We start from the raw sequence: 24913 nt of genomic DNA on the forward strand, positions 1-24913 counted from the left end.
TGTGCAATTGCAGTGTAATTTTGGTTAAAGTCTTGTTCAGCATGACATTCTTCCGTTATTTAATCTGATACAGAATTGAACCTCAGACCTGTAAACAGCATCCACTGAATATCATGTAATTAATATGTGAAATACAGCTTGTTAACACATGATTTATTGCAAGATAATAGTCTATTAAAAAATAATTATTAAAAAAAAATCTCATTTCTTTAATGTGACTTCCGTTTCTGAACATTACATTACATTTGTAACTTGTAACAATGTAACTTTGATTTTCATACAAGAGTGAATGCTCTCCTCTGGAGGCAAGAGTGACATTTTGAATTTAGGTAGTTTATCTGTATGAAACTCTTCTCACTCAAGTTAGCTGATCCAAAGATGAAAAAACTCCACATTATTCATTATCATATAGAATAAAACTGCATGTTTCAAACACAAGTTTGTCAGGTTTTGAGAGTTTTTTTAATATCACTCCATTTGTGGTTTTAAATCTGAATAGCCTTCATTTTTCACACCAATCTTCCAGTAACGTCATTATTATGTAGTAATCAGGACACAGCATAAGTCAAATGTACAAATTTTTTAGTATTAGTAAAAAAGTAAAGCATAAATTAACACTTCACTTCAACATTAACTATAGTACCTCTCAAGGAACCTATAGAATATTGTCACATGGGGTGAAGAACAGCATAAACTGTCACTTCCCCTCATCTATCTGTGTGATTCAGAACTAAGATGGAGCACATCAGTGCAGGTATAAGAACCACAACTTTCTGACCACTGTACATAGACTCCCTTCAGAGTTTTAAAATAACAAACAGCAATGTCTTACTTGCGTCTTTTACAAAGTCAGGCCAGTGAGAAATCTCTGTAGCATCCCATTATTTTGCAGTTTTATTCCGTGCAGACTGATCCGCTGGTTACATATAATATCCCATGAAGTTTCCATCAGAAGGCTCAGCAGATCATCACTTCTATCTATGAGTTGGACGGGCATCTGAATGAATGTTCTAACAACTCGCAGAAGATGCCATGGCTGCAGTTCACAGGGGTGCATACACTCCTAACCCCTCTCCACAGCTCTTCAGATCACATCTCTCCCAGGTTCTCATGCCTCTAGGACTGAAGGACGAGAAGGGAAAGGTCAGAGCTGTATAGATGCTCAAGCAGCCTGAAGAAAGAGCAGGTGATCCTTGACTGACTCTTGGTGGCGCTGTCACTTGGTGTTCGCTCTCTCTGCGGTAGAGTATTGATGGGATTTCCGGCTCTTTTTAGAGAACCGTCTCTTTCAGCTCGGCTCACTAAAAAGAGCCGGCTCTTTCGGCTCCCAACCGGCTCTTCAGGTTGTTTCGTTGCTTTAATTAATTTATTATTAACAACAATATAAAATTATGCACAAAAGGAATTATTAATGTAAAAAAATAAACCGTGGTTTTATTTATATATGTTTATATATAAATTTATACGGTGGGCCCCTAGAGACAAAGCACGTACAAACTCCAAAAAGCACGTACAAACTCCAAAACACATTTATAGCGTTAACTGAACTTCCAAAACAGAGCTACCTAGATTACTTAAATTTCACAACTGAAAGCATATGTGTATTGTTTGTGTATTTATACACAAGCACTCATATATATTCAAATAATTCAAAAAAATGTTCATTTACCTGTTACTACCACACACCAGTCGTTGGTACTTCCTGGCTTGTGTAGCCACTAGGTAACAAAAGCTCAACACTCTGCCTGCATCCTGGAGCACTTCTGTTGTGTTTTGTATGTTTTTTGTAGTTTGTACGTGCTTTGGGGTTCGTACGTTCTTTGTCGCTAGCGGCCACCATAAATATACTTTTATTTATTCACGCCACATAAAATGTAATAAATAAATCATATAATACAAAAACCAACTATTTACATTTCAACTTTTAACTATTTAAATGTTCAGCTTCTTCCTTTTAAACAAATTTAAAGTGAAACAACACAAAACACTGCAAACCACAACACACATAACACACATAACAGGAAACGGTTTTGTTTCAATCCACAAAACACACTATATCTATAGATATAGATTATAAATTAAAAGAAGATGCACACTCTCTGTCATATGGGCCTGCATGAATAAACTTTCTGAATCCTTTATCATCCGCAACTGAAAATAGTTGTGGTTGATTGCTATACCTTTCTAATGTGACGTTGTTGTCCCTGGCTCTCTTTCTCTCTCTTTCCCTCCGGCTCTGTTCCTGTGCTGCTGCGAGTGTAACTATCGCCCCTTCCCCCTCTTCCCAGCGCAAAGCACAAGGCTCGCGTGCGTAGTGAAGCAGAAAAAAGTGCGAGAAAAAGGGTGAGAAAAAAAAAAAAAAAATCCACATCGTTCACTTCAAAGAGTCGGCTCTAAGAGCCGTTTCGTTCGCGACCGACACATCACTACGGTAGAGTATCACTATCACTTCCTGTTCCTGCTCAAACAGAGTGGTGTTTTTGAGTAGCTTATCTGCTTAGCAGTTTAATTAAAAACTGTTAGATACATACTGCCGATGTGAATTATGATTTTACTGAATTTACGTTTACCCTTAGCCAGCAGTTTTAAATTTTCCTCAGTGTCGCCTACTCTGGTCCCTGGAAGACAATTGACTAGGGTTGCCCTACCTTCACGTGTCTGAGAACAGAATCCTCAATTACCAGAGTTTGACCACCGCGGGTGTGTCGCCGAGTTGGGAAAAATGGTTAGACACATGAACAGGTTGGTGGTGTACCTGTTTAAGACTATGCTTCCTCCTCACTGTCACCCAGCTGCCCTTTTCCCCCAGCTGCTTGGGGTCTGCCGGGGAACAGCTAGTGGGGCCTACGCTATCTTCGGCTGCACCAGCTACAGGGGCCTGGCTAGCTACGGGTGAATGAAGGGTGCAAAGCCGGGTCTCCAATTCAGTAATCCTGGCCTCCAGAGCTGCAAATATGCTACATTTGTTACAAGCATCATTACTACTAAAGGAGACCGAGGAGTAACTAAACATCTGACACAATGAGAAGGAAAGTGCAGTAGGGACAGGTGAAGAGGCAATGCTGATAGCGATATGGCTACGAGCTAAGCTAAGCTAGCGAAACAGTAAAAGCACAGTGAGTGAATACTTTGGCTATAAGTTAGGTGGTGAGTACACAGGAAGTGTGCTTTGGATAAAGCATGTTAAGATTATACTATGAAAAAAGAATATATCTAACAGTTTTTAATTAAACTGCTAAGTAGATAAGCTACTCAAAAACATCACTCTGTTTGAGCAGGAACAGGAAGTGATAGTGATACTCTACCGTAGTGATGTGTCGGTCGCGAACGAAACGGCTCTTAGAGCCGACTTTTTAAAGTGAACGACGCGAGCCGGCTCCTTATTGGGAGCTGTGAGGTTTTTTTTTTTTCTTTCCCTCACCCACTCTCTCGCACTTTTTTCTGCTTCACTATAGTGATGGGTCGTTCGCGAACAAAATGGTCTTAGAGCCGGATCTTTGAAGTGAACGACGCAAGCCGGCTCCTTATTGGGAGCTGTGAGTTTTTTGTTTTTTTTCCCCTTTCTCTCACCCTCTCTCTCGCCCTTTTTTCCGCTAAACTCCGCACGCGCGGCCTGTACTTTGCGCTGGGCAGAGGGGGGAGGGGCGTTAGTTACACTCGCAGTAGCACAGGAACAGAGCCAGAGAGAAAGTGCGAGGGACAACAACGTCACATTAGAAAGGTATAGTAATCATCCACTATTTTCAGTTGCAGATGATAAAGGATTCAGAAATCATGCAGGCCCATATGACAGAGAATGTGCATCTTCTTTTTGTTTTAATATTTTAATTTATATTTAATTGTGTTGTGATTTGCAGTGTTTTGTGTTGTTTCACGTTAAATTTGTTTAAAAGGAAAAAGCTAAAAATTTAAATAGTTAAAAATTTAAAATGTAAATAGTTGTTTTTTGTATTATATGATTTATTTATTACATTTTATGTGGAGTGAATAAATAAAGTATATTTATGGTGGCCCTTAGACAAAGCACGTACAAACTCCAAAACACGTACAAACTCCAAAACACGTAAAAACTCAGAAGCACGTACAAACTCCAAAACACGTAAAAACTCAGAAGCACGTACAAACTCAGAATCACGTACAAAAGACAACAGAAGTGCTCCAGGATGCTAGGGCACAGTGTTGAGCTTTTGTGTCCTAGTGGCTACACAAGCCAGGAAGTAGCAACAACCGGATTTGGTGTGTGGTAGTAACAGGTAAATGAACTTTTTTTTTTTTTTAAATTATTTGAATAAATATGAGTGCTTGTCTATAAATAAACAAACAATACACACATGCTTTCAATTGTGTAATTTAAGTGATCTGGGTAGCTCTGTTCTGGAAGTTCAGTAAACGCTAGAAATGTGTTTTGGAGTTTGTACGTGCTTTTTGGAGTTTGTATATGCTTTAGAGTTTGTACGTGCTTTGTCTCTAGGGCCATATATAAACATATATTAATAAAACCACTTTTTTTTAACATTAGTAATTCCTTTTCTGCATAATTTTATATTATTGTTAATGATTAAATAATTAAAACAACAAAACAACCTGAAGAGCCGGCTCTTTTTAGTGAGCCGCGCCGAAAGAGCCGGATCTCTAAAAAGAGCCGGAAATCCCATCACTACTTCACTACACACGCGAGCCTTGTGCTTTGCGCTGGGAAGAGGGGGAAGGGGCAGTAGTTACACTCGCAGCAGCACAGGAACAGAGCCGGAGGGAAAGAGAGCGAAAGAAAGCCAGGGACAACAACGTCACATTAGAAAGGTATAGCAATCAACCACAACTATTTTCAGTTGCGGATGATAAAGGATTCAGAAAGTTTATTCATGCAGGCCCATATGACAGAGAGTGTGCATCTTCTTTTAATTTATATTTAATTGTGTTGTGGTTGGCAGTGTTTTGTGTTGTTTCACTTTAAATTTGTTTAAAAGGAAGCTGAAAATTTAAATAGTTAAAAGGGGAAATGTAAATAGTTGGTTTTTGTATTATATGATTTATTTATTACATTTTATGTGGCGAGTTTGTACGTGCTTTGTCTCTAGGGGCCACCGTATATATTTATATATAAACATATATAAATAAAACCACGGTTTATTTTTTTACATTAATAATTTTGTACAAAATTTTATATTGTTGTTAATAATAAATTAATTAAAGCAACGAAACAACCTGAAGAGCCGGTTGGGAGCCGAAAGAGCCGGCTCTTTTTAGTGAGCCGAGCTGAAAGAGCCGGTTCTCTAAAAAGAGCCGGAAATCCCATCAATACTCTACCGCAGAGAGAGCGAACACCAAGTGACAGCGCCACCAAGAGTCAGTCAAGGATCACCTGCTCTTTCTTCAGGCTGCTTGAGCATCTATACAGCTCTGACCTTTCCCTTCTCGTCCTTCAGTCCTAGAGGCATGAGAACCTGGGAGAGATGTGATCTGAAGAGCTGTGGAGAGGGGTTAGGAGTGTATGCACCCCTGTGAACTGCAGCCATGGCATCTTCTGCGAGTTGTTAGAACATTCATTCAGATGCCCGTCCAACTCATAGATAGAAGTGATGATCTGCTGAGCCTTCTGATGGAAACTTCATGGGATATTATATGTAACCAGCGGATCAGTCTGCACGGAATAAAACTGCAAAATAATGGGATGCTACAGAGATTTCTCACTGGCCTGACTTTGTAAAAGACGCAAGTAAGACATTGCTGTTTGTTATTTTAAAACTCTGAAGGGAGTCTATGTACAGTGGTCAGAAAGTTGTGGTTCTTATACCTGCACTGATGTGCTCCATCTTAGTTCTGAATCACACAGATAGATGAGGGGAAGTGACAGTTTATGCTGTTCTTCACCCCATGTGACAATATTCTATAGGTTCCTTGAGAGGTACTATAGTTAATGTTGAAGTGAAGTGTTAATTTATGCTTTACTTTTTTACTAATACTAAAAAATTTGTACATTTGACTTATGCTGTGTCCTGATTACTACATAATAATGACGTTACTGGAAGATTGGTGTGAAAAATGAAGGCTATTCAGATTTAAAACCACAAAGGGAGTGATATTAAAAAAACTCTCAAAACCTGACAAACTTGTGTTTGAAACATGCAGTTTTATTCTATATGATAATGAATAATGTGGAGTTTTTTCATCTTTGGATCAGCTTACTTGTGTGAGAAGAGTTTCATACAGATAAACTACCTAAATTCAAAATGTCACTCTTGCCTCCAGAGGAGAGCATTCACTCTTGTATGAAAATCAAAGTTACATTTTACAGCCATAACACTGAAAATGAAAATGTTTAGTAATGTTCAGAAACGGAAGTCACATTAAAGAAATGAGTTTTTTTTTATTTTATTATTTTTTAATAGACTATTATCTTGCAATAAATCATGTGTTAACAAGCTGTATTTCACATATTAATTAAATGATATTCAGTGGATGCTGTTCACAGGTCTGAGGTTTGATTCTGTATCAGATTAAATAACGGAAGAATGTCATGCTGAACAAGACTTTAACCAAAATTACACTGCAATTGCACAATTTCTTCTTGTAATGTTTTGTTTCTTACCAAAAAAGGATCCTTTCCTTTTGATTTTTCTACACAAATAAATGAGATACTTCTGTCTTAAATGTTGACTCATGGGAGGAGAAATCACTTGTGGGTAAACCAAAGGTCAGACTGTCTTCATGGCAAAAGTACATGTATTTCAAGAAATTTCTTATATTTGAAGGTCAAGGCTACTTTCAAAAGCAATGTGATTCAAAAACACAATTAACAGTTAGTGACTATTCAGAAATTATGAGAATCCAAAGCACCGTGTACTGGTTTCAGGCATGTCAGATATGTTGACTGATAAACATTTTATTAATGAACTTTGTTGATTTCTGGAATCATGATCTACATGACATGAATTCATCTTGGGTGAACAAACATTAATCTTTTGTTGTTGTTTTTTTATTATTATTTAAATAGCAGAAAAACACAATTTTATGGTTTTCTGATTAATGAAATTGTTGTGAGATTTGTTTATGTTATCCTAGTAAGGATACTGTGAGGGGCGGCCACTAGAGGACGCTGGAACACTGTATGTGTATATGTTTTTTCAGAAAATTGATGTAGCCACGTACACTGCTGCTACGGTTCAATAAAAGCAGTTTGTGCTGAAGAAACCCTGCGTCTAATTACCTCATATCATGACAGAAATCAATGCTTTTAAAACTCCTGGGAGACCCTGAAGAGCTGCTCTGCTTATTCCCAGATGAACTTCAAAGGCAAATCACCAAGTTTCTCCTGAAGGAGATGATCCACTCTTTCACTCTGTGCAACACTCAGTGTGTTCTTCCAGTCTCCAATCTGACCTGTAATAAAGACAAAAACACAACCTCTGATACCCTGATGTCACATTTTTCTGCACAGCAGCTGCAGGTCTATTATGTTACCTTTGCGCAGGAATTTTCCACTGAACGTCTCTGGTGGAATGTGCTCATAGTTTGCTTTCGAGTCATTCTTCATGTTCTGAAATGTAGCTTTTTCCACAACTTGACTGATGGCGGCTTCAGTCAGGTTTTTCCCTAAGAAGTTGCAGATCTTCTTCACTGATCCTTTCAGGTCCTGAAAGAAAAGCAGGAACACAACAGAAAGAGAACCTTAAACTCTGCCAGATATTTTATTTGAGTTTCCTTAGAAACAACAAAAGTGTGAAGAAACATCTTACCAAAATCATTTCCTCGTAGGTCAGGAAGAGGATGTTGTACTGGTCTCTGTTTAAATACCACTCCCTGACGTGGTCAAACCAGGATGACGCAAAAACTGTATAGTTGCATAATGCATCCAGTTATTTGGCATTCTGACTTAATTGAGTTCACATACAACCCACATGTCACAAGAAGAGCTCAAGTGTAAGCTCTGTAGTTACCTACAGCATGACTGTAGGCATGATCAGTCCCCCATGCTAATCATGCAGTGGTAGTGGGCCTCCGAATGTAGTACAGATTTTGTCAATGTGCTCAATCCACACACACACAAACAAAACTGGTGTTGGTGCTAAATACTAGCACAGCACCACAAAGTCACTGGGTACTAAAGTGGAACCACTGTTGCCACACACTGAAACCTTCAGGTCACAGAAACCAAAGTTTTTTGGGGGGTTTTTGCCTGTCCCATTTGGTTCTTTCGCCGTCAGAATTGTTGTCTGAAGACCAACAAGGATACCCAATGGATTAATTTTGCCAAATGGATCATCATGGCATTGCCGTATTGGTCCATTTGATCGACCTTTGTTTTTATTATTTATTTTATTTTATTTTCAGTTGTTACAGACGGGACAGACATGAGTGAGGGATAGGAAAGGGAGAAAGAAAGAGGAAGGAAAAGAAAAAGAACCCAAAGTCTTTCAAGTATGTAGAGCTGCAAGAGCTGTGAGATGAATCACATGACAGAAAAGATAAAACGTTTAGCAACAGATTTTTTTATACATTTTAAACTGTACCTTTTAAAACATGGATTACTGCATGGGCATAGAGTGCACATGACCTTCCTGCTGGTGCATGCCAAGAAAAATGTGTTTTGACACATTTGTCATATTAACTCAGTAAATATTAACTCAGAATAAACACCCTCTCTCATAGTCCACTGAATCTGAATCCAGGATTTGGAATTTAAACTTTAATGAATCAGTAATTTTTCTCCAAAAAAATTCTAGAACAGAGGTAACACTTTACATAGTACATTTTTCAAAGCACAGGAGCGGGAGGAGTGGCAGCCATTTGTTCATCTCTAGCTTACCAAGTGTTACTCTGAGCCTTGCACACGCTAATAAAGTTTTATTTGTTTCTTTCTGCAGTCTGTGGTGCAAGGCCCATGATAATCTATCAATAATTCTACCTCAACAATTCTTAAACATTTATGTGAATAAAGATATAGATAATAAATAGATATAGTGTGTTTATAATAACCACTAACTGATTCATCATTATGTGGATCGAAAGTGAGGAAACTTACCGTTTCCTGTTATGTACCACTCAAAAAACTGGTCAAAGCTCTCGGGAGTTTCCAGGACTGTCATGGATTTGCTGAAGTGATAAAAAGACACCATGTTGTCCTTTGGATTCCTCATCAAATACACGATCTGATATAGATTTTAAAAAAAAAAAAAAAAAAAACAGAATATAAACAGTTTGTTACTTAAATGTAAAAATTGAAAGTCATTAGTTTAAAAGAAAAATAATTTAAAAAATTGATTTCAAATAATATTTTTTAAATATATTTTAAAGGCTGTATTTTTTATAGCTCTTTTTCTCCTATTTCTACTTGATTCGATGAACCTCTTAGTCTGCAATGACCTCATCGTAAGAAAGGAAAAGGACAAAAAATATATATACTGAAATAGAAACACAGAATCACTTGAAATAAAACAAATGCTAGTGCTAGCTTTTTGGACCTGGAACCATGTGTTTGTGTAGAAGTCTATGATAAAAATGACCCTCAGATTCCTTGATTTATGACCCCATTACAACGTCTATCGTTTCATTTTACGCTATCGTTTGTTTCGTGGTGTTGCAAAATAAACTGTTTACGGCAATATTTTTTCATCGTTTTGATGGTCACTGTAGTGGCTATATTAATTTCTTAAAGTTCTCTCTTTCTCTTATATTTAATATAACCACACTACGGACGGACAAGCGCCTGTTTTTATGCGTTGTGGTTAGCAACAACGACGGTAACACCATCGCGTGTCTGCTTCTTTATGTTCCACATAAACCTTTCACAATAAAGCTCAAGATCCTGTTGAGACTTTTCAAAATAAACTGAATCACGTGAAAGAGCAGATTATTTACGGATGAGAAGTAAAAAAGAGCCGCCAGGTGCTAAAAAATAAACCTTAGACTCAAACGTTAGAACAGGCTTTTTCCCACAGCACGCCATGTAATAAATACTCACAAAGAAAACGGCGGCCGTTACAACTTATGTCTAAAAATGTATCGTTTCATGCATCGGTTAAAACACTCGACTCCAGGTACACGACGCGCAGCTGGAAACACTTCCCGCAAGTCGAGCTGCCCGAGACTCACAGAATTTACAGAAAATGTTACATTTTTGTGATTTATATTGTTATCAGGACGATAGAATTCTTATATCGGGATATGAGATTTTGGTCATATTGCACAGCCCTATTTAAGACTGCCTCTTTCTTCAAGAAGAATTGAGCTTCTATAAAGTACTGACTTTTGCCTTCTTCTCTTTCACTCCTGGAGGCATGATATGTTCAGGGAGATGCGAGGCGAAGATTCGTGGAGAGGGAAGAAGAGTGTATTCAGCTTTCTTGTACTCCAGCCACGGCATCCTCTCCACGTTGGTTGAATATTTATTCTGATTCCCATCCAGTTCGTAGATGGAAATGATGATCTGCCGAGCCCATACAGTGCCTGATGTGGGGAAAACGTTAGAGGTGATCAGTGGATCAGTCTGGCCAGCACAAAACTGCAAATACAAATAATGTGTAAGATTTTTCACCAACCTGACTTTGGATAAGTGACAAGGAAGACATCGCTGTCTTTTATTTCAAAACTCTCAAGAGAGTCTATGTACTCTGGAGTTGTAATACCGACCAGAAAATTGAAGTTTTTGTGCTTGAAAACACGAAGATCTCTGATCTGCTCCATACTGGTTCTACATAAGACAGATAAAAAATATACACAGGAACGAAAAATCTGTGAGTCACATGGTGGAGAGGTTTGTTTGTCCCAGGGTCCCCGGGGCTACATTGTTGGGGGTCTTTTTGACCCCTGATAGGCTTTCCCATGGCAAATTGATGCTGGGTGAGCAGTGTTGGGGAGTAAGGGAATACATGGGGAATACTCTGATTTTGATTGCTGGAAACCCAGACAAAACGTGCAATAAGAGGCTCTAATGTAAGCATCCTGTTAATGTTGTTGGCATCAGTTACACAATGGACCCAGAGCCAGAATAACAGGGCCAGCAGTGAACGGGCATGAATGGTTTTCTTACTTGGAAATTAAAACACCACTTCATAAAAAGAATGGGATGGGCGAAACCTCAGTATCTTTGATGTATTATTGCTGAGTGATTTTTATTACAATTACTGAATGCTACTCGCCACCAAGCTAACATTGTTAGCTGGCGTTAGTTCATAGACTGCAGACTGTTAGGCCATTTCTAAATACTCAAGTACGCCAGTCCTCGTGTTCTTGCTAGTCCAGACTTCGTAAGTTTACACGGGAGTGCTCCCGAGAACGCAGTGCGATCGTTCTACAGCAGTGTACTTGATGGCATCACACCTCCAGAGTTTTTAATGCCATCCTCTCTTAATTTAACTGTGATTAATATTTGCAATGGAAATTATACATGACAAAAAAAAAATTACACATGATGTAGTAGATTTCTTTAAGACAAAAAAAGATAATTTAAAAAAAGAAGCACTTTGGCAAAATTCGCTTTTACGTATCATCTGTTTCATAATGTCTAATAAGCTTCATTCAGTTGAGCACAATCCCTCCATGACAGAAACACAAGCTTAACCTCTCTGAATAAACATAGTGCACATGTACGCCTAATTACAAATCAGAATATAACCTGATCATTTCTGATCAGATTATCTCCACATTGTAACATACTGTTTTTAGACTTGATGGATAGCATTAACAACCTGCTAGCTGCAAATAATCATGTGCAGTTCCACATGATTATCAACAGAGAAAAAGAAAACATATTACTGATACAGAAATAGTTTTCTATACGAGATCACTGCAAAAAGTGCAGCCTTGCCTAATGTGTCCACCATACTGTTACTCATTTTATATTAAGATTTTGAAAAAATCTAGTTAGTATTGATATGGCGAGCTTCACAAGCAACAGAGGTGTGCAAAAAATACAATAACATAAAACAAGCAAAATATAAGAATGGCTAAATCTGAGAGTAATAAATATATGTACAATATAAGAGTGTATGCATTACTGCATGTGTATACTAAATATGTTTTTCTACATGTGTGTGTGTGTGTATACATATTTTACAAACAATAAATAAAATATATTTATTTATTTAGAGAGTGAGCAGAGCTTTCAGCTGCTCTGCTCCCAGGCTGTGGAACTCTCTGCCCCCAGAAATAAGAAACATTGGTTCTCTCCCACAGTTTAAATCCCAACTCAAAACTCATCTGTTCAAATCTGCATATTCATTGTGAATCCACTGTTTGTTAATTTTATCTTGTGCTTTTATTTTATTGTTCTTATTCTGCCATTGTTTTACTAAGTGTTTTATCCTACTGTAAAGTGTCCTTGGGTGACTTGAAAGGCGCTCATAAATAAAATGTATTATTATTATTATTATTATTATTATTGTGACAATGTTGCCCTTATACATTTAAGGACAAAATTTAATGACCGCCACCTGCTGGATGGTGAGGGCAGAGGGCCGTGTAATTGTTGAGCTGGACAAAGAGAACACCTTTGCTGATGCAATGTCAGTCTTCTTTAGTTCATTCTATGTATTGAACCTGGAATACCAGGAGTCAGTGTGTGCAACATTGGAGCTAATTCAGAGGTATGTTTGAACAGTTAGCTAATAGTAATAGATGATGAATAAATTATCCCTAAGTAACTCATTATTAAACATCACAACTCAATGTTACTATTTATTATGGCATGTTCCCTGAAGAGGGAACAAAATGTACCTCCAGGGTTGAGACAAGCAGAAAGACTGGGACCACTGTGAAGCGAAAGGTTGTTCACATTAACCCTCATGTCACAACTTTCCTCCAGCGACATACTGAATTTGAGTGGAAAACTTCAAATTAGGTAACTGTTGTTGCCATTTCTAGTGAATTTCTTAAGTGACCAATGTGTTGTTACCTGTGTCTCCACAGATGATCCATGGCCCATGCTTTCTGGACATTTACACGAGTCGAACAACAATGAAGACAAGCTCTCTCGCCGTCTTGCAAGAAGCTGTCTCTGTCCAATAGGTTTTTTGAGTGCAACAGTTTTGATTTTTTGCCTTCTTTTACCTGTTTGTTAAAAATTATTTCAGCTACTTACACTTTAATTGTCACATGTATTGGCTCACCCTACAAATCAATGAACTCAGTCCACAAAGCAATGTCAGGGTTCCTTCACACCACACACGCTCATCCATGTCCTTGTGGACCCTGCTTTGTGCATTGATTTGGTGGTGTGAGCCAGTATTTTGTATAAGTGTATATAAAGTGTATATAAAGGCAGACGTGTGGGGCTTGATATTATATTCATTACAATTTAGTTTATTTGTAAGGTGCCAACTTCACATTGTAGGTTTAGGACCCTACAAAATATAAGTAAGAAAACCCAACACTTGAGCATATGTTGTCTGGCATGATATGGATATGACATAATATCGTTATTGTTTGTACAACCATCTGAGAAAATATATGGATTACATAGTTTAGTAAAAACAAGTGCTTCTTTAATGAAAATATGTTTTCAGTTCTTTTCAGTTTTTGATTTTGGAAATGTGTATTTCTGCAGAGAAAAATCAGAACAGAAATAAAAAGTGGTGTGAAGCACATGAACTATATTTTGTGTGTGTGTGTGTGTCTCTATCTATCTATCTCAATCAATCGATAGTGTGTGTGTGTGTATATATGTGTGTGTGTGTTTTTATATAAAAATACATATAAATGAATAAATGATACATTTTGTTTATACAATACAATTTTTTTGGAGCCCTCCAGTCTCTTACAGTATGTTACTGTTTCCTGAAATTACGGTAAATTACGACCTGTTCAACAGTAAATGACCGCCTGTAGGAACACGGTATCCTCTAGCAGAGATGAATATTTTTGGTACTGATGATGATAAGTTACTGGTAAATATATTGCAGTTTATTACCTTGCAGCGGGCTTACAGTGACATACCGTGAATAAACGGTAGTCAGTGTTGGGAAGGTTACTTTTGAAATGTATTTCACTAAACATTACAGAATACATGCCCCAAAATGTATTTTGTAACGTATTCCATTACGTTACTCAATGAGAGTAAAGTATTCTGAATACTTTGGATTACTTAATATATTATCATGCTTTTTTACAACTAATGAATGTCCTGTTCCTGTGTGATTCATTACTATTACTGAAGGCTACTCGCAGGTTACTCAATAGCAACTACATTTTTAAATCTTAATATAAAATGAGTAACAGTAGGTGGACATTAGGTAAGGCTGCACTTTCTGCAGCAATCTTGTATAGAAAACTTCTGCGCGTATTTAAAATAGGTCCGCGGCTCCGAACCGTAGTAAAGGGACCTCTGGCTAACACGTCGGTTTCCGTGTCAGGCTCGTAGCCAAAAACTAGCTTTACTTTGTTGTCTTGGTCAACTTTGCTGGCGAGAGACAGAGAGAGGCGTTGAAAGGCTGCTCCAGCGGAACTTATTATTTCGGAGGAAAACAGGAACACGGTGTACACTCGAGTCTTAATAGCTTACTTAGAACTGGGCTCGTCAGACACTCATTTTTGGCTGCAGTGGTTATTATTATATTTACATGCTTCCAGCTCCCGTTTCTGCTCGATGACAACTCTACTTTTCCACTCGCCTTTTTCTCCCTCCCTCGCTCATAGATACATAACGTGTATGGCAGTCCATTCTCCCTGCAGCACGGACTACACTGCCCATGAGGCTACATTCTTTAGGGCTATGCCTGTAACACTCTGCTATTGCCTTCATATTAAATCATTTAAAAAAATATTTCTTCACGTCATTATGAGACTCGAGATTGAGACACGGGCATTTGAGCCTCTTAATGCGTGTTTTGTTTGGTTTCCACCTAGCGATGGGTTGGAACAGACACGCAGTTATTCTAGTAACGATCAGTGCACGAAGCGTGGCTTCGGAACTGGCGTTACAGACGGAGAGCGAGCGGAGCCGGGATGAGAAAAAGGATCGAGAGGAAAAACACTCACAGTTGCTGAATCAGGCGGAGACTGACGTCGGCAAGGTTTCGGAGCTCCTGACATGAAGAGAACGATGTCTGAGCGGCGAACAGGTGGGTGGCGTCTCTCTTTTAAACCCGGCCCCGTGATCAGCTGATCACCAGCTGACAACTATAAGGAGGAGATCATAAACCTGAAAAGAAATTTAACTGGTAAGAAAATCATTCAACAGTCCAAAGCATTCTCATATTGCTGACCTGATCTCAAAGGATATTCACCAAAAAGTCTAGATGCATGCTCAGCCCTTCAGGTAAGGAAATCCCTAAAAAGTTGATTCTCTTCATCAGGACGTAGCATTTTCAAATTTGCATAATGATTGAAACTTCAGTCATTATGCAAAAGTACTGTTCAACAAGTAAATGGCCTGTATTTATATAGCACTTTTACTAGTCCCTAAGGACCTCAAAGCGCTTTACATATCCAGTCATTCACCCATTCACACACACTGGTGAAGCACAAGTGGAAGCGTGCAGTCAGCTTAGACTGAGAAATCACTTGGATGAGTGAAAAAACATTTCCCCCACCACGAAACGTTATGTATAGATAAAAAATCAACTTTTTTGAGATATTCACCAAGAAGTTGTACACTGGCTATGGCAGTGCACTCACACTTTCAAGCAATTCACCCACTCCAGACTCTTCTCCTATAAATGCTATTTAATAAACACTCATAATTGCAATTATCATAGTCACATTAGGAGTAATGTTAGACTTTTTCTTAGTGCTAAGTGTAATTTACATTAAATTGCAATTAATATGAATTACTGAAATAATATACTCCAAATCCACCTTAGCCACAGTTTATCTGAAATGGTAAAACACTTCCCATTCTCCGAACCACATTCTCAGTCTAAATCCATTTACAAACTCAACCAAGTTTTTTAGGTGGCTCGGAATAAACCCCTTTATTTTTTTATTACTGCCAAGGGCCGACGCACACTATGTCAAAACCCAAGCTCATTAGGGCTGAAACCTATGTTTTCTTTCAGACAAAATCAGCCATGGCAGACCCTCTTCCCAGTCTCTACTAAGCTTTATGCAATAGGTACGCAAAAGAGACTTTAGCATCTGGTGAAACCTTTTCAGAGCACCCTGGCTTTGGGCATGGTATCTTGATGACCAATTATGGTTTATGTGCGAACATGTGAGATGAAAAATGTGAACTCTGATCACTCACACCGAAATAAACTGAGTTAGAGCTGTCACCACTGCCTTGCTCGTCATTGACCTCAGTGGATATCCAGCAGGAATTTTGGTACTTTGACACATCACTGCAAGAAGATACTTATTTCCAGATGTTGAGGGCAGCAAAGGACCCACACAGTATAGAACAAGATGTTCAAAAGGTTCCATTATCAGAAGAATAAGTTGTAATGGTGCTAGCTTAATGGTTTGGTGAGCTTATGCAAAGGAAAAGGGAGGGTGGTCAAACCCCTCCCACTACTGAGGAGGCAGTCACCTGTGTCAGACTCCTTCGAGAAGGGCAGCACACTATATAGGTTCACTATATAGGAGTCATAGTCTCCTGAATCACTCAGAATTTTAACTGGGACTTTATCCCCACTTCCCACCAAGAAAACAAAAACATCCCTAATAAGAGGATTATAGCATTCCAAACAGCAGGAATTAACAAAACATCATCAGGCATTTTGCACATGTAACTCATGTAACAGGAGCAGAGGCTGCAGCCGGTTTAATATAAGATGTAATTCTTGTGGTTTTGGCCTGCAACCTTGGAATTCTGCCTTCCAGTGACCTTTCATGACAGTAATTGCAGGCATTAGTTTTTATTAGACTTTTATCAAGCTTAGAATCGAATTTAAATGAACGAACCTTACCCGACCTTGAGTGATTACCCACAACAACCGAACCAGAACCTCTCCTCACACTGTCTGCTGTCTTTACTTTGCACGCTGGAATATTACTCTTATGGAAGAGTGCAAACTCATCTGCCGGTGTTCCAGATTAACTGGTGTCACAGATTAACTGGTAACGGTTAAACAGATGTGTAGTAGACAACAAACCAGGAAATAAACAGTTAATATTTCATCTGTGACATTTGTCAGGTTCATTTAAACACACTCCGTCAGTCCTATTGCTCCTGACCAAGTTGTGTCAACAAGCTCCAGCTGTGTCCAAGTGCCATAGCCTACAGCCAAATTAACATCTGACTTGCATCTGCACCTGGCTCTATCACCACGTTTTAATTCCCGTTTCATGCAAAATAAATTTTTAACTTTTAATGTTTTAGGTTACTGCATCTTGCAAATAAGCCTTTAAACTAAATGAAATGGTACTGAGTATTTATTTTTGGCCTACATCAGTAAAAAATGACAAATTATATACATAAAGTTCTAAAATCGCTACTCCTAATGTTCATGATTATTTAAAAAATATTTTTTCCATAACAAAGAATTATGTCATAAACAAATATTATGCATTAATATTTGACTAGTGTTGTAACATCACATCTGATTAGCATAGTCTGCTGTTTCTTTTCTCTGGAAATAAACACTTGGGGTAAAAAAAGATAATATAGATCGACACAGCTGGAGAGAGCTGGTAGTTATATACAGTATATGTAACTTATACCCACATAGCAAGCATGTCTGGTTTGGATTTGGTATCAGGCCAGTAGCGCTGGTTGACTTCTGGCATGATAAGACGTATTTCATCCAGATATGGGCCAGGCCTGGCATAGATGGCACTGTTTATGTGATCGCATGCCACATCTGGCCCGATTGTGGTTTGGGTTTTGTGGCCCAGGCTCATAGAAAACAGCTCTGGCCCGGATCTGGCATCAAGCTGGCACTTCTGACTGACCGGTGTCATGGCAGGGTGTATGTCAACCAGATGTGGGCCAGGTCTGGCAATGATGGCACTATTTATGTTCCTATTTTCCTATTTTAGTTAGAAGAGCCAAGTGCCACGTTGCAATACTATACTGCTATAGTAGCCAATGTTTAAAATGCAGATTTGACAGGTTTGTGAGTGTACACTTTATCCAAAACCTAGTGACGATTTACTCATGCTTACCTCTGAGTGGCTGCAGTTTAGGCAGTAGAGCAGGTCACCTGCTGATCTGAAGGTTAGTGGTTTGATTCCTGGCTCCTCCAGTCTGTAAGAGTGTGTATATGTACAGCTGTGTCCCAATCCAGCGACCACACGCTTCGTAGTGCGCGTTTGTAGATTGATTATGTCACAGCGACGCGCCGAAGGGAGTCCCAATTCGAAGTGTACTCCAAATGCGATCGACAAACGCACAGTTAATTTTCCCAAATTTGAAGGGCGGGTCCGGTGTGTAGACTCCGTGGTCCCGTGTATCCCAGTATTCCTAGTGCGGCGGTGGGTGTGGATATTTCTTCGGGAAAAAAGGCGGAGCGACCGAAGAGTAAACTTTCAAAAGTTAGTACTGAATATGATGTCACTTATTAGGGGTGCAACGATACACAAAATTCACGGTTCGGTTCGGTTCGATACTTTGGTGTCACGGTTCGATATTTTTTCGATACAAAAAAAATGTTCATGCCTTTTTAATTTTTCATTTAATAAAATTATAAATATATTTTAACTCAAAAGTACAGTTTTGAAATTCAATGTTGCTGAAACAACAAAGTAATAAAAGAATAAATCTATCTGATTGAGGAATCACTCATCTTTGGAAAAGAGAGTTTATTATAGAGAAATAGCTCTTTCCAAAATAAAAGCTATACTATACGCTTCTTCTGGGCTATATTCTCAGCAGCATAAGGAGAATCATGTGTTAACGGCTGTCTAAATGACTCGGGTAAAGTTTGTAGCATGCGTGCTTGTTGTTTTTGTCTGCTTCAACTTGTCTTTGCACTAGGATGATGTCAGAGTAAATGTGCAGTCATAGTCGCTGTGTTCCCACTAGTGCTGTCAGCGTTAATCTCGTTGAAATGACATTAACGCCACAACACGGCAAATCTCCATTAACGAGCTACCACGGATCACCCCGTGCGTGGGGCTGGACGGCCAACACGTTAACGAGCTAACTGCGCTAACGCACTAGTTCTCACCAATGTAACTGAGCATTGCGTGGCACATCCGACATACTGTTTTACTTTTGTCCATGACGCGCTTACCTTCAGGGTCATACGTCACATGAAGACCAAAATAGTTCCAAACGTCAGATGTGAATGAGGGTGGGGGAGGTTCAATTTGCCATGTGGCAAGGAGAGCTTAACTTCTGTCTCGCTAGCTTGCACTGCGCTCAGTGAATCTGCGTTCGACTACTCTGCCTAGGCTGCACTGTCGAGCGCAGATCCACTGAGCGCTCAACACAGTCAGAAGGAAAGTTGATAAAATAAATTTAAAATTTTGTATTGTTCGATACATATGCGTACCGAACCGAAATCACGGTTGATCCGTAATCCGAACTGATCCCACTCCACGGTTCGGTACGCACGTGATCCGAAGATTCGAAAAAGAAAAAAGTATGTGTATGGTGCGCGTGGTGGGTCTGTCAAGCGATAGTGGGTCTGTCAGCGCTAGCGGTCCAAGTGGAGGAGCAGAGGAGTTTTCGGTATTTAAGCAGCCCTTTGCTGCCCAGTCCGACCGGGCTAAAGCTATTACAAAAGCTACTGGGGTGTTTAGCTGCAGATGTGAGGCCGTATTCCGCTGTGCAAAACAAGGGGTTTAAACTATGACGAACGTACTTGAGCCACGCTATGATATCCCGTAGCGCGTCCACTTTAGTGGCAAGATCGTTCCAAGCATGTATGAGCAGGAAAAGATTTAAGTTATGGCTGAACTGTCCCAGGCATCTTCTGTTGCCCTAACTACTACAAATGGGTGGAGCTCCAGGGCAACGGAAAGCTACGTGACCGTGACAGCTCATTATATCACAGCGGAGTGCGATATAATGAGCGGTATGTATTATTGTAGGGTCTAAATTACAATATAAAGCGCCTTAAGGCAACTGTTTTTGTGATTTGGCGCTTTATAAATAAAATTGAATTGAATTGAGTGGTAGATACAAAGCCCTATATTGCCCTATGTTGTACCATTTTTATTTATTTTTTAATAATTGCGTGGAATGAGTCTTCAGTAGAGTGTTTTTAACAGGCAAAAAAAAAAAATACTTCAATAAGTGAATAAGTAAATGTTAAAATTTTGTCTTTGTTTCTTTTTTTGCTCATCTGAAAATTGATCTGATCCATGACTTAAAACCGTGCTACGATCCGAACTGTGAGATTTTTGATCCGTTGCACCACTACATATAAACATATACATGTTTGCAGGATGGCATTTACTGTAGACTGTACTTAACACTCGAACAAAACTAAGAGTCTAATATTGCTCCTAATGTGGCTGTAATAATTTGTATTATTAGTGTTTATTTATTAGTATTTTTAAGAGAAGAATGTTCAGTGCCTTTTTGGAGTGCATGGATGGGTTGAAAGTGTGAGCGTGGCACTAAAGCTTTGGCTCTATCCACCGAGTCTTCACAGAGTTCTAGAAATTAATACTAATACTACTAATTACTACTATTAATACTTTAGGAAGTTTAGGAAGATTTCTTTCTTTTTTTTTTCACCTAACACACCAAACCAAATATAACCTTAACATAAACCATGCCCACTCCTGTCATGTTTTCAAAGTGTGGCTGCTTTGCAAGGTACTCTTGGCAGCACATGTCAAATATTTAGTGCAGGTTACAGTAACAACAAGTCAATAATTATATCGATAAACATTTTCTACCTGCTGGTTTTGATTTTACCATTACCTTTTGGATTTTCACAATATGATAGTCACATAAGATGTGTTGGTGGCTCTGCACCTGCCCACAAGATGAGGACAATGTGCATGGATTGTTTACTGTTCTCTCATTCAAGTACATGCAACTTACATACATGAACCTCCAGTCTTTACACATGACTGCACCTGGCAACTGTCCTTTCTGAAATCCTGTCACTGGTTTTCAAAATAACAAGATAATGCTGCTGACTCTTGCTGTCGTATGCATTAAAACCTGGTTTACAGGTTACACCTGTGTCTTTGCAACATTTTGCTACTGGAAATTCTCCATTATATTATTACTTAATTGGATGTGCCCTTTGTGGCATCTCTTGTCCCCAGTTTGTTATTTTATTTATGTATTATTACAAAGGTTAGAGACCAATTGAGGTTTGTGTTAACTTTGCTCATCTTGTCTTTACAACAAAGTCAGTTCTTCAGTTGCGAAGCTGCCACAGGTCACTGCATTGTATAGCTGTTAGTGTGAGTTTAACAATTACAGAAAAAGATCAGTAAGCCAGTGATGAGGTGTATGCTTGGTTGAGTGAGCGGAAAGGCTTGAGTCCATCAGACAAGGAGCTTACTTACCATGCAGTGTGAAGAGGTGACATAATGTCGGTGCCTTATCTAAACTGGGCCACAATCAGCTGCCAAGAAATCCTGTGCTTCCTCTGAGTCACATGACCCAACAAAAACAGATGTTTTTTACACCCTGAACTCCTCAAGGCTCTTAATATTATAAGGTAAAACAAAACTAAGCTCTGCTTAGTTCCTTAACTGTGCACTACAAAGTGACCAGATGTTGCAGACCACAGAAACCTATTGGGTTTGTATGCAGTAAACATCTCAGGCCATTTTATGGTTCATAAGCAAGTAGTTATAATTTAAATTCAATTCTACATCTTTTACATATATTCTGTGAAAAGTACACTGTACAATATGTAGGACCAGTTGTTGATCTCAATAAAATATTGTTGCATGCAATGTTCCCACTAAGCTGCGCACGTGCGCAATTGCGCACTGTTGGCACGGTCTCTGCGCAGAGAAAATCTGCGTTGCGCACACAAAAAAATTCTAACCTGAATTGAAATTAAAGTAAATATGTGCCGACACCGGTGTTTTAGCTAGCAAAGCGGCGTGGCTGATGTGGAGTGAAGCCACATTAATGACAACGTGTACAACATTTGGAGATGTGAGCAGGACAGACGGAAGAAGTAACGGAAAAACTGTGGACTTTATACCAGTTTTTAAATTGTGTTGATAGGCCACGTAAAACCAGGGTTATGATAAAATATCTGCAATGTTTGGTTTTCTTCCTGAATATTATCGTTGTTTATATTTACTGCAGGAAGAAACGGTAAAAACGGCGTTTTATAAGGAAAAAGCTTAAAAGCACTCTCCACCTGTGAGCAAAGACGAAAACAAAACACCCCCACCCTTTCCCATTGGTCGAAAAATGTACCATGTCGACCAATCAAAACATGGAATTTAGTTGTTAAGAAACGGGAGGAAGTTTTAGGAGTGACGGCGGTGTTTTGAGATGTGAGAGATTTGCAACGTTTAGCACAAGTCTTGTGTAGTTAGTGTGTAGTGTATTCAGTAGTTTTGTTGTGTGTGTCAGAACAATGAGGCGACAGTGATACATCTCCTGTTGTCAGGCCTGCAGGTATCAGGCTGTTGTTCTCCTTCATCTCATAGTGGACAGAAATTATTTTTGGAGTGGCACAAATAATTTGTGTGGCATCAAATTTGATGCAGAACAGCTGATTGTTCTGTAAATAGTTTGAAATGTTTGTTTAAAAAACCGCATTGGCTGCATTTTTAGGTAAACAGCTGCAAAAATCTTTGTTGTTTGCAAAACTCAGTAACTTTTTTGAACAAGTAACCATATAATTAACTGCCCAGCATTGGTCATTATATACTGTATGTTGCAGACAGAGAGTTACAGGACTCTCTCCCAGACCACAGACTCATAATACAAGTCAGAGCTTTATTTTAAAAAAAGAAGAAGAAAGTTGTGTTTTCAAAATTGGAGTTCAAGTTATTTTTGCTTCCAATAGTGTTAACATACTACACAGGTCATGAACAAGATTTTTTTTTTTTTAAATTTTCATTGTAAGTGGGCTAAAGCAGTTAATTAAAAGTAGTCTAACAGAAATGTAAATGCTGTAATTTTATTATTTTAATAAACCATGTAACTTGGATGGATTCGACGCTGGCGTGACCACAGTGCACACGTCTGCTGTCGCTCACAGTGGTCCACGAGATCGCTCAGGGAGTTTGTGTGTTCGCTCAGACACATGAAAAATTAGAGGGAACATTGGTGATGACTATTACATTTATTAGATTGATTTCTATTACATCATACTGCCGATTCGCTGTGAATGAGTTACACTGTTTTATGACATTCCATACTGCTAAGTTATAAAGAGGATACTGTGTGCAGGGACTCAGGGACTTGTGTTTCTGATTGTAGAGAGAACAGAGCATAATGCACAAGAGCGTCTCCCCCACCTTTGTTGAAAGCAGAAAAACAGGGAGCCATGCATTATACTGCTGATTCATAAGAAATACTGTTTTCAGAGAATCATGGCCTTATTTGTCTGATTAGAAAAGAACAGAACGTACTGCACAGGAAGCCAAGGTCATAACTCAGGCTCACTGAGAGATAGAAAGTATGTGGATGTTTAGGCTTTTATGACTAGGTGGGGGCCACCAGAGGCTATAAGAGTTTGAGTAACGGTCCGACGTTTTGAGATCTGCTGTGACCCTCTTTATACACATCTCCCATCCTGGATGTATTGCACATTGTGTTTGTATGAAATAATAAGAATTGTATGGATTAAAATGATTTTTGATCCTTCGTGTTCCCTTTCTCCTTCGTGTTCCCTTGCTCCCTTGCTTGGTGTGGTTTCTCTGTAGTATTTATATATCAGGAGTGAACGCAAAACCAACCAAACTTACCTGAAGGAAGGCTTTAAAACAAAGCTCCTCAACCATACTAACTGATATCTCTGCTTAATTTAACCAGAGATTTTAACAACTTGTTCTGAGCATGAGGATTTCATCAGTAAGTTTGAAGAACAACAGCCCAGGATGTTGGAGTTCCTAAATGATCTGGAGCAGTCTGTAGTTCAGCTAGACAAGATGAGTAAGGGTTCAAAGATCTCCAGTGTGGCAGGCAGCTCAGCAGGGGCGATTGGTGGTGTGCTGTCCATTGTTGTTCTTGGCGTTAATTCCTGTAACAGCAGGAACATTTCTAGCTTTGACAATGACTGGTGTTGGGCTGGGAATCACCAGTGGTCTTAACAGTGCTGTGACCACTGGAGCAGAGATGAAAGTTAATCATAAGCATCAAACAAAAGCTGGTGAAGTTTTCAAGAACTTCATGGAAGATGTACAGAGTCTTCAAGATTGTCTGCAGAACGTGACCAATCAACCAGTGTGTGGAATAGAAACACGTAAGCTAGAGATGGCTGTGGGAGTAAGCAGGATTGCATCTAAAGTTTGGACTGTTGGAAAGGGCACTTTTGATTTAGTTACTGATGCTGCCTCTGCTGCTAAAATGATCCCGAGTGCTGGTAAAGTTTTGGCTCAGGAAGGAAAAGCATTATGTAATGCAAGCAGGTTAGCCTCAGATATCCCAGATATTGGTGAGGCAGCTCTCAAAGGATCTCTTGCTCTCTCAAAGACATCAAGGGATGGGTTCATCGCTCTCAATGCTCTCTTCCTTGGCATGGATATTTTCTTCATCTACAGAGAAATCACCAGTCTGGCAAAAGGCTGTGAGGCAAAAGTTTCCCAGGTCATCAGAGCCAGAGCTGCACTTTGGAGCTCAGAGATCAACTCATGGCAGAAGATTTGTGACTCTCTAAAGGAAGGTCTTTGAAAATCAGAGAAAAGCAAAGGCATCCTGGAAAGTCCATTTTATCCTGAGAAAACAAGATAAATCTCCATAGAAACAGAAAGTATAATCTCTGAGTACAGAGATTATACTGCATTGTATGTACTAATGAAATTCCTTATTGTTTACTACAATTAATGAACGAGGGAAGTGAGATCAAATTTCATAATTCATTATGTTTTACCATATAAACAATTATTGTCTCAATTTTTTTTCTATTTTTAGCATTATGTTCTTAATTCATCT

At 38.9% G+C, this 24913-nt stretch overlaps 1 protein-coding gene and 1 pseudogene across 1 annotated transcript; one reads left to right on the forward strand and one right to left on the reverse strand.

The window, feature by feature from the left end:
* Positions 1–6561: 6561 nt before the first annotated feature.
* On the reverse strand, positions 6562–18177 carry LOC148103027 (amine sulfotransferase-like). Its single transcript, XM_087840058.1, has 8 exons — positions 18040–18177; positions 14974–15136; positions 10539–10690; positions 10247–10446; positions 9023–9149; positions 7737–7831; positions 7462–7633; positions 6562–7380 (listed from the first exon to the last, which is right to left on the reverse strand). The coding sequence occupies exons 3-8, from the start codon at positions 10681–10683 to the stop codon at positions 7271–7273; spliced, it is 849 nt and encodes a 282-aa protein (XP_087696184.1). The 5' UTR covers positions 10684–10690; positions 14974–15136; positions 18040–18177; the 3' UTR covers positions 6562–7270.
* On the forward strand, positions 14844–24712 carry LOC148103028 (uncharacterized; annotated as a pseudogene).
* Positions 24713–24913: the final 201 nt, after the last annotated feature.

This window comes from Neolamprologus brichardi, chromosome 4 (genome assembly GCF_056152115.1).
Source record: "Neolamprologus brichardi isolate AB-2024 chromosome 4, ASM5615211v1, whole genome shotgun sequence".
NCBI classification, from domain to species: Eukaryota; Metazoa; Chordata; class Actinopteri; order Cichliformes; family Cichlidae; genus Neolamprologus; species Neolamprologus brichardi.

Excerpts from the sequence above, each read along its gene's own strand:
- LOC148103027 (XM_087840058.1), bottom strand. The coding sequence starts at position 10,683 with ATGGAGCAGATCAGAGATCTTCGTGTTTTCAAGCACAAAAACTTCAAT. Across the intron at positions 7,634-7,736 it reads CCTACGAGGAAATGATTTTG|GACCTGAAAGGATCAGTGAA; the intron begins GTAAGATGTTTC and ends CTTTTCTTTCAG. Across the intron at positions 7,381-7,461 it reads TGGAAAATTCCTGCGCAAAG|GTCAGATTGGAGACTGGAAG; the intron begins GTAACATAATAG and ends TCTTTATTACAG.